This window comes from Beta vulgaris, chromosome 6 (assembly GCF_026745355.1).
Source record: "Beta vulgaris subsp. vulgaris cultivar EL10 chromosome 6, EL10.2, whole genome shotgun sequence".
Taxonomy (NCBI): Eukaryota; Viridiplantae; Streptophyta; class Magnoliopsida; order Caryophyllales; family Amaranthaceae; genus Beta; species Beta vulgaris.
Window position 1 is genome coordinate 57874283 of NC_079207.1, and position 9823 is coordinate 57884105.

General features: G+C 40.7%; 3 protein-coding genes across 3 annotated transcripts; 1 reads left to right on the top strand and 2 right to left on the bottom strand.

Moving 5' to 3' along the window:
* Positions 1–2033: 2033 nt before the first annotated feature.
* Positions 2034–2764, bottom strand: LOC125498540 (uncharacterized). The gene is made up of 2 exons (XM_048646768.1): positions 2522–2764; positions 2034–2444 (listed from the first exon to the last, which is right to left on the bottom strand). Exons 1-2 carry the CDS (start codon positions 2762–2764, stop codon positions 2034–2036), a joined length of 654 nt encoding a protein of 217 aa, XP_048502725.1.
* Positions 2765–3650: 886 nt separating this feature from the next.
* On the bottom strand, positions 3651–4748 carry LOC104897305 (hypothetical protein). The gene has a single exon (XM_010684165.2). The coding sequence runs from the start codon at positions 4746–4748 to the stop codon at positions 3651–3653; it is 1098 nt and encodes a 365-aa protein (XP_010682467.2).
* A 1695-nt stretch (positions 4749–6443) lies between these two features.
* LOC104897201 (hypothetical protein) lies at positions 6444–9520 on the top strand. Its single transcript, XM_048647625.2, has 3 exons — positions 6444–6626; positions 7271–8118; positions 8612–9520. Exons 1-3 carry the CDS (start codon positions 6527–6529, stop codon positions 9161–9163), a joined length of 1500 nt encoding a protein of 499 aa, XP_048503582.1. The 5' UTR covers positions 6444–6526; the 3' UTR covers positions 9164–9520.
* Positions 9521–9823: the final 303 nt, after the last annotated feature.

Consider the following 9823-nt stretch of genomic DNA (forward strand, 5'->3'; position numbering starts at 1 on the left):
CGAGGTTGGGGTTGGGCTGTGGCTGGCTGAGGAGAGGTCGTATGGTGATGAGGAGATATGGGCCGAGGGGGAAGCCCACTGCCAGGGGGTCCAGAGAGATGGGAAGGAGACACAGTGGGAGGGGAGGGATCAGTAGCAGACCTGCTGCTGGGCTGGGTAGGGGGCCCAGACGAGTGCGGACATGAGCTGGGCTGGGCTGGAGGCGCAGATGAGCGAGAGGAGGTGCGGAGCACGCTGGAGGGCTAGACCGAGGGCCCAGACGGGTTAGAGGAAGAGCTAGGCAGCTCGGTACAAGCAGGAGAAGGCCGAAAATTTTGTGGAGTGTAGGCCGACGAAATTGGAGAATCTAAAGAACTAAACTGGTCCAAAAAATCATAATGTGAGGAGAGAGGGGTGTGAAGGTTCGAAAAAGGAAAGGAGTTTTCATCAAACACCACATGTCTACAAATGATTATTTTGTGAGAAGAAAGATCATAACACTTGTAGCCCCTATGATTTGTAGGATAGCCCAAGAATACGCAAGGAGTAGACCGGGCTTGTAGCTTATGGATAGAGGTGGGGGAAAAAGAGGGTAGCAAAGACACCCAAAAACCCGAAGATGAGAGTAAGAAGGTTGTTTGTGGTAAATTGTTTGAAGTGGCGACTCAAAGGCTAGTGTCTTAGTGGGAAGAATGTTAAGTAGGTAGGTAGCCATTTGTAAAGCATGATGCCAAAAGGTTGAGGGGAGGGAGGAATGAGATAGCAAAGTGCGCACCATATTATTGATGGTACGAATTTTTCGTTCCGCTTTACCATTTTGAGATGAAGTGTATGGACAAGAAAGACGGAAAGAAAGGCCATGAGATTTACAGAAGTCCCAAAAAGGAGCATTATCAAACTCCCGCCCATTATCACATTGAATATTTTTAATTTCCCGTTCAAATTGTGTTTGGATGCATGTGCGAAATTGAAGGAATGTAGAATAGACTTGTGACTTCTTAGCAAGAGGAAAAGTCCATAAATAATTCGTACGATCATTAACCCCTAGTACTCAAAACAGGAGAAGTCCAAATATCACAATGAATAATATCAAAAGGCATGAAAGTAGTAGTAGTTGATGAAACAAATGGCAATTTAACATGTTTCCCAATAGGACAAGAGTAGAAAAAATCAAACATGCTACTTTTATTACAATCAATAACATTACTATGCCTAAGAGAATCCATAACAGGTGAGCCGGGATGACCCAACCTAGCATGCCAAAGAGAGGGTGCAAGGGTAGCACAAGTAGATGGAAGGGAGGCTTGAGTTGGTAAAGTGGTGATGGAATATAAAGCCCCTTGACTCTCACACCTCATGAGTGGTCTCCCCGTCAGAAAATCCTTCACAGAAAACCCAAAAGGATTAAATTCAACGGAAACAAAATTATCAGTAGTAAATTTCCGAACAGAGACCAAATTTTTAATGATTTTAGGTGCATGGAGAACATTTTTGACAGTTAAAGGGGGGTTAGATAAAGGTAAATGTGTGTCCCAATAACCACGAATTGGAATACTATGACCATTTCCGACAATTATACCATTAGAAGTTCTTAAATTAAAATAAGAATTTAGAGTACCTTGGGAAGAAGTCATATGAGAAGTCGCTCCCGTATCCATATACCAATTCGAGTCTGGCGGATTTAGAGCAAGAGTGTGCATGGCAGCTTCGATATTTGTCGCAACAGGGGGAGCCTCAGCTGAATACACTTGCGGCCGTGGGCCAGAGCCAAGGATACTGGGCCTAGAAGAAGGCTGGACATGCTGCTGTTTGTTCTACCATGTGGGCCGCGTCCACCCCTGGGTAGGATAAGGGCAAGGAGGATAGGCCCATCCCCCCCAATATGGACCTTCTGCTCTCGGTCCAGCGAAACCAGGAGGGAACGGTTGCTGGGCTGGGCCGTGTTGACCACTAGGACGACCCCCACCGCCTGAATTATTCCGGCCACCGTGACCAACCCCAGAAAAATTCCGGCCACCGGAATTCTTATTTTTCGAATTATTTTTAGGTTTGTTTCAGCCACTGTTTTGAATTCGAGCATGAGGAGGTGGTTCATTTGACGAAGAATCATGGTGGGATGCCACCATGACATACGAACCCGTGGCCACCTTTTTGGCCAAACCTGGTTCCTCGAGAACAAGCATGGAACGTGCCTCATAAAATTGAGGAAAAGGATCACTTTGACGGAGTAAAGCACCAAGACCACTGTACGCCTCCGTAAGTCCCGCAACCGTCTGTAGAACAAGAAGATTATTAGAGACAGGAGCACCAACATTTTTGAGTTGGTCGGCCAACATTTTCAAACGTTGGCAATATGCCGAAGCATTAGAAAAATCCTCCATAGCCGTGTTGGAGAAATCCTGTTCCAGAGTTACAGCACGGGAAGATTTGTTGTCTTGAAAAATATCCCGAAGCCGTTCCCACGCCTGTTGAGCCGATAAGTCGGGACAAGAATGGTATTAAGAAGGTCATCGGAGATAGTGGCATAAATCCATTTTAATACCGTCGCATCAATGGTGATCCATTCCTCCTTGGCAGCATCGGTAGAAGGAGGTATGATGGTCGACGGGGGAATAATATGGTCAATGACCCTATGAGAACATGCGTGAATTTTGAAAAGCTCCGCCCATGTAGCATATTGCACGTTTTCCATGTCAAGGACAATAGGTAGGTTGTGTTTAAGATTAGAAGAAGAGAGAGCATTGAGAGAAGGAGAAGAAGAAAAGGGTGGTGAAGGGTCGGCCATGGCTGCCGACAGCAAGGAGGTGGGCGGACGGCTATGAGTGTAGCGGAAGAGAGAGGAAAATATCCCTAAAATCTGATACCATGAAAGAAGATAATTTCTTAATTTGCAAAGTTGTTACAACATAATAATATATACTAGCCAAAGATACTAAAGATTACAACAAGTAATTAGGCTATAAACTAGGAAAGGAGTTACACAATAATATTTACAGAAATACAATATATTATGAAAATCAGGAGGATTTTCATATTATCTAACATAATCTTTAGTATCTTTGGCTAGTATATATTATTAGATTGTAACAACTTTGCAAATTAAGGAAAGGAGTTACACAATAATATTTACAGAAATACAATATATTATGAAAATCAGGAGGATTTTCATATTATCTAACACTTTCATCCGTCTTCATTTCAATTCTAACTCCTTGTTTAAGTTATGTCCAAGCCCGCTAGATTGAAAATCCGAAAGGGCGGCATGAGCAAAAGTTAGGGTAGAAAAAAAAGAAAAAAGGAAAATTAGATCAAAAATACGGATGGTCTGATGCGCAAGGATATGTCTTGAGGTCCGACCGCTTAAAAGATATAACTAAAGTCTTATGATTTGAGTTTTATTAATTCAGTTCAGTTTAGTTGTTTTCAGACGAAAAGAATAGACCCAAGTGTAGCAAATTACTGAAACATACACACATTGATACTAACATCAAGCATACGCAACATTGATTAGAAATATTAAATATACAACGGAATGAAAAACAAAAACAATAACAATAACAACAAGACCTTGAAACGAAACAGACATAATGCATCACATTTATTCGGAAGCTGAGATTAAAAGGAGCGAGGACGATGGAGAAGAGGCAATCGGAGAAGAGGACCAAGGTGAATTAAGCGAGACTTCGCTTAGTAGTCTCATAGGTAACGTAGGTATTGACACTGGTGAATAAACCATCGGGTAAATTAGTTAGGGAAGTATAACCGTTGTAAAGGGTATCACGCTGACCATAGGAGAAGGGAACCTCGAGTTTGCCCTTTTGCACAATCATAGTTGCTTGGACCATACTCATTGGTGGAACTTCCACTTCAAGTTGTGTGCCTATTTCCTTTGCTGTCTCTTGCTCTTCTCCCCATTCATATGCACCTGAATAATAGGCTTCAGTTGTAATATCAGTACTCTTAACGAAAGGAATTCTTACCGACATCCCAACAGATGCCGAAATCTTCCACGAATCAGTAGACCCCCAACTGTGGCTCTCCCTCTCAGTGTGGGAGAAGCTTAACACTCCCTTCTGCGGGGTTTTGGACCAGTTCATCACATCTTTGGTCACTGAGGTGAGTGGTTCATGGTCAGAGATCTTGGCCTGGTCCATATGGTATGTGACCCCATATATTTGCCGCTGGCTAACCGCCTCCTCCAGCTCGAACCCCGCACTCTTCGTAGCTGGTCCATTACTAGCACCAAGGGTGGGACCAAAATTGCGGCATCGCGATCCAACCATTCGATTCTGAAACAGCCGCAGGCCTATGAGACGAGTATCAGTACCTCTTCCGAGCTTGACCGGCCAAAAGCGACTTCTCCAGTCATCCTCCAACTGAGCAACTGTAGTGTGTATTCCATGAATGTCGGTGCCCTGTCCTACAACACTTGCCAAGAATCTGTTATAGAAAGTCGACCTGATACCCACAGAGCCATCAGACAAGGGCACCACCTCAAACACGGTGGCGTCCATTTTGTCATTTGCAATAAACATATTAGTTGGATTATTGTTACTATCAGGGGCTGATTTCAGGTACCTGCCGTTGTCTCCCTTCAGTAGGAAGAACTGAGGCAACTTCACCACCGCCCATGATGAAGGAGTGGTGTAGTCTACCACCCCCGGCCCAAATAAATTTTCTAGATCATCATCATTTAGTAAGGGACTGGCTTCATGGATTTGGGTTGATTTGTTTTGGATTTCTATTTCAGACGAGGTTGGCTCAGCCATTTTGATGAACTCCCTCTTAAATCTTAATTTGTTCTTCTTTTCTATCTTCTTGTTACAAAGAAATCTCCGGCACCTTGGGCTATATAAAGAGTATTCATACCCCCCCCCGAAAGTCTTACTTCTTACCTCATAGATTTTTTTTCCAGGCCGCATTAGGGACCCTTAGTAAGAAAACAAAAATAGGTAGTAGGATTTGAACTTGTAACCTCCGAGTGGTAAGGTAGTTGTTCCTACTATCCTATATGATACATGTCACCTGTACTGCTGTACAGATAGAAATATACTAGGTTTTCTAAAAGAATATATTATGTTTTCGATTAATTTTGATTAAATTCTTAAATGTACTACTTCATATTAGAAAATATACTATCTTAAGTTTCTTGTTAGCAGAAAATGTACTACTTCCTCCGTTTCGTTTTAAATGCAACAAATGAATATTTTATATCTCACAAAAAATACATCTTTGTTGTATTTAAAACGAAACGGAGGGAGTACGTTTTTTCATTAACTTGTCATATAATATTTTTACTTGAAATATAAAGTGTTAAATTTTCAATTAAAGTTTTATACTGGTGGATAAATTGTCTACCATAAGTGCTTTTTTATTTATTTCGGTCAATTATTATCTTCTAGTTATTTATTAAGTATTGGAATAGACGGTCTATCGATAACATAATGAATAGATCATATCAAACATAAAAGATTTAAGGTTTTAAGATAAAAGTGTAAAGTATTAAAATTTTAGAACCTTCTACTTTTGAGTTAAAATCTTGCTATTTTAAATTAAAAGTTTCATATGAGAATTATGTGGGGCCCAATGGTTGGAGCTTAGGGATGGCAGTGGGGTGGGTCAAGTACGAGACCCGCCCCATCCCCGCCCAATTGGGGCGGGGATGGGTGTAGATTTGGCGGGGATGGGGCGGGGATGGGGATTAAAGTTGTACCCGCAATGGGTGGTGGAGCGGGTGTGGATTTTATGTTATACCCGCCTCACCCCCGCCCGCCCCGCCCCGCCCCCGCCCGCCCCGCATATTTATTATTAAAATTTTATTTGTATACATATATTACTAAAGTATTTAAAGAAACTTTTGAAATGTAATAAAACATTTGCCTTTGTTAATGTATTTTAACTTTTCTTTTACTATATTATATTCTGATTTTGTGAAGTAGACAACTATAATGGGCTTATGGCAGATTTTTAGGTGGATTTTTTGCGGGGATGAAGTGGGTATGACGCGGGTACGACACGGGTGCGGGGGTGGGGCGGGGTGGGTATAGAATCTCCCCTCGCAATGGGTGGTGGGGCGGGGATGGAGATGAAATCTTCCCCCTCAATGGGTGGTGGGGCGGGGATGGGGATGAGAATTTAATGCGGGTGTGGGGGTACCATCCTCCGCACCCGTCCCGCCCAATTGCCATCCTTATTGGAGCTCTCACCTCCCAACCTCTCCCGTCTCTGAAAATTTCCTTATGGGTTGGGATCCCCTAATTTACAGAACTTTTATTGTACAAGGTTCTATTGGGTAGGATCACCCAAATTAAAAAAAAAAAAAGAGTAACTACTTATTTTGTTTAAAAATAATAAGTAAAAAATAGAAAAAAGAACTACCTAATTAATTAAAAAAATAAAAATAAATAAAAAAAAAGGGTAGCTATCAATTATCATTCATAAACAATCGTTTATAAATAGCGAAAGTTGAATAGATTTTGAAGTGAGGCAAAACTAAACTACCATAACTAAAAAGAAAAGAAAGGAAAAACAGAATTGTGCAGAAGGAATGGCTTTGCTGCCAAGGTTCATATCTTTGGGATTCCAGGGGAAATACTTAGAGTGTGTTGCGGGAGGAGGAGACTCAAACGGGCTGATACAACTTTCAGGTGAGTAAATATATGTTATAAACTCAAATCAGTTGAGAAAGATTACCATCTATATAGATTGTATAATTTAACTTAAACATTTGAATCACCAAAACTAGAATGAGAAACTATATAATTGAATTGACTTCTCAGTGGTACCACTACCACGTTAATAAACATAAAGAATGGAGTAGATAAAGAAATAATCGTAGTTGCAGGCTTGCAGTCATTCTTCAAGTATTGTGCCAATCACCAAAAGGCATATGATTTTCTACTGCTTTTAAGTTTCATCAATACCTGATGTCCTGATCCTAAGCAGAAATTGTTATTACGAATAATTGTACACTATCTTTTCTCATCAAATTTACTGACAGCTCTCATTTGAGTCTTGGAAACAGAAAGATGGTAAACATTGATATACGCAAAGTAAGATTGTTAACAACGTAATCAAGAAACCATCGATTTCCACATCAGACCTTAAAAGCTGAAGAATCACCGGATTTTGGAAAGTGTCTATAAGTGTAGTGGTATTAATGGGAAGCCAGTTAAATTTTGTGTACCATTGAGATAAGTTAAAAGCAGGATGGTACGAATGAGAACTTTCAGAACTATTTCAACGAAACTCCTGAGTAATTGATCATCATCATTATTATTATTATTTTCAGGTGAGGACGCATTGAGCCCCAAGGCGAGGATTGAAGTGGAGAAGGCATTGAGCTCGGATGAATTGGTGCACTTAAAGTGTTGTTACACAAATAAGTACCTGAGGAGGAGGTCAGAGAGTGATGACTCAATTGCTGCTGTCGCCACTGAACCAGAGGAGGACCAATCTAAATGGTCCTGCACTTTGTTCCGACCACGACCTCGATCTCCACCACTTGAAACTGAGTCTGACTCGGCGCTGCAGCCTATATCATCAGATACATATGCTTTTGATTTTGAGATAATGGCACCTCCTCCTCCTCATCATCCTAATGGTGGAGGTCCCTATTATCTTTTCAGCCCAGTTTTGCAGGGAAAAAAGGAAAGTGAAGATGCTCTGGTAGAAGTCAGTGATCAATATCACCTCAAGATGAGCTCCAATACTTCCGAAGCAGCATTCACAGTCACAGACACGCAAGCGGTGGTCCAACTGCCGCGGTTCGTAATTTTCAAGGCAGACAACGGCAGGTACTTGTGGCAAGTGCAACTGCAAGGTACTCACCATTTTACATTTGCAGTTATTGAAGAGGATTATCTGGATGCTGCAGTGTTCGAGGTTTTCAGGATGACTGATGGCTCTGTTCGCCTTCGTCTCTGCTTCGCTCTCTCTGAGAACATATTTCTGGGGTTGAACGGTTCAAATATCATGCTTGAATTCTCGGGTATCAATGATCTCTATGACCTTCGAGGTCGGTTCCGCCCCGTGAAGCTAGGCTCAGATACGAATGGTATTGGTCTCAGAGTACTATCCAACAACTGTTGGTGCAAGAGACATACCACAACTGGTAACCTTGTTGCGACATCAAATCAGGTCCATATATGTGCAATTTTATTTTATTAATTTATTTAGACGCACCAATTATATTGAATATTGATGTACTCTTATTGTCTGTTTGGTAGTCGTTAATAAATTACATTAATGGGAATGAATTTTAAGGGTAATTTTATTAGGGAAGAATCCTTAAAATCTTGATGGGGAAGCATTCTCACCCCTAAATTTGTGTTTTTGTCTCCAAGGAGAAGCAATTTTCATTACCACCTATAAGGTGATATTGGATGGAAAAGAAAATTCTAGAAGCAAAGTGGACACTTATGGATAAATTAGCATTACCATGGGAATGGACAATGATATATTTTACAAATTTACACACAAATTCATTTCCATTACCACTATTTATGACCAACTATCAAACGGGCCGCTAGAGTCGTAGTCATATTGATAAATTTAAATACATCAATATTACCGCATAAATTTACAAATAAAAGGTCAAATAATAAACTGCTAGCTGTGTGTTGCATCCCAGGTTGAAGCAACTGCTGTGTTGCAGTTTGAGGAAGCCGTTGGTACACGATCTGTGTATGAGATAAACTACCGAATGCAGGATGCAAAGCTCTATGACTTCGCTCCGGTTACATCAGTCACCAAGGACGTCAAGAACGCATCTCAAACCACCCAAGCCGGAGAATTGACCTTCAGCTACACTGAAACCAAGAGCGAGAGCTGGGGAAACATGGATTCATGGGGTGTAGGTGTCACAGTGAGTATGAAAGCGCGAATACCCTTTGTCGGAGGACTCGAGGTTAGCACTGGAGCCGAATATGAGGGGGAGTATCAGTGGGGGGAAACCAAAGAAACAGAACAGGAAATTGCCACACAACTACAAGTTGAGGTACCACCCATGAGTAGGACCCAAGTCACCATGATCGTATCGAGGGGTACCCTTGAGGTACCCTTCTCCTACACTCAGCGTGACACTCTTTATAATGGTCAGCTCATCGTTACTGAAGTTGATGGCGGCATTTTCTCTGGTGTCAATACCTATGTTTCCTATGAAACTACTGAAAAAAGTCTTTGATACTATATTCAGCTTCTTGTCCTTTCATTATCGTTGCTTAATCTTTCAGTATCTGTATCTGTCCAATTGTACGATCAACTTCGATGTTTCCTACCTACGTTTAAAGTATTCCCCTCCGGTTAAATAAAAGTTAAACTATATGGAGCCAGGAGCCATCCACTGTGTTTCACTTTTCATGTCTGTTAATGATGGTATTTATGTATTGGGTATTCCTGATCCTTCTTCAGGCCCGTTCTCGACAATTTGTGGCTCACTTCTAGTAAAGCTTTACTTTACTTTGATATATATTCTCATCAAATATCAATAATCCATTATATATAAATCTTACATTTTATAATATTTATCACAAGTTTTGAAGCCCGTGCGTTCGGGTTCTTGTTTATATTATTTTTTGGCAATTTTTTTTAATATCATTAATTTTGTGTTGATATAAAATGAGATTTTTCGACGGCATTTTATTTATGTACTTCTCTGTTCTTTTTCTATTGCAATAATCACCACTTTGGCTAGTTTTATCTATTTGGGCCACTCCATTTTTAGTAAAAAACAACTATTATTGACAATATTGCATTTACTTTATGTTAATAAAATCATCATTAATTACTCATCAAATTGTCTCATAACGTTGCGTTTACTTTATTAAGAATTTACTTATTCCCT

Excerpts from the sequence above, each read along its gene's own strand:
- LOC125498540 (XM_048646768.1), bottom strand. The coding sequence starts at position 2,764 with ATGGCCGACCCTTCACCACCCTTTTCTTCTTCTCCTTCTCTCAATGCT. Across the intron at positions 2,445-2,521 it reads GGATCACCATTGATGCGACG|GCGTGGGAACGGCTTCGGGA; the intron begins GTATTAAAATGG and ends TCGGCTCAACAG.
- LOC104897305 (XM_010684165.2), bottom strand. The coding sequence starts at position 4,748 with ATGGCTGAGCCAACCTCGTCTGAAATAGAAATCCAAAACAAATCAACC.
- LOC104897201 (XM_048647625.2), top strand. The coding sequence starts at position 6,527 with ATGGCTTTGCTGCCAAGGTTCATATCTTTGGGATTCCAGGGGAAATAC. Across the intron at positions 6,627-7,270 it reads CGGGCTGATACAACTTTCAG|GTGAGGACGCATTGAGCCCC; the intron begins GTGAGTAAATAT and ends TATTATTTTCAG. Across the intron at positions 8,119-8,611 it reads TTGTTGCGACATCAAATCAG|GTTGAAGCAACTGCTGTGTT; the intron begins GTCCATATATGT and ends GTTGCATCCCAG.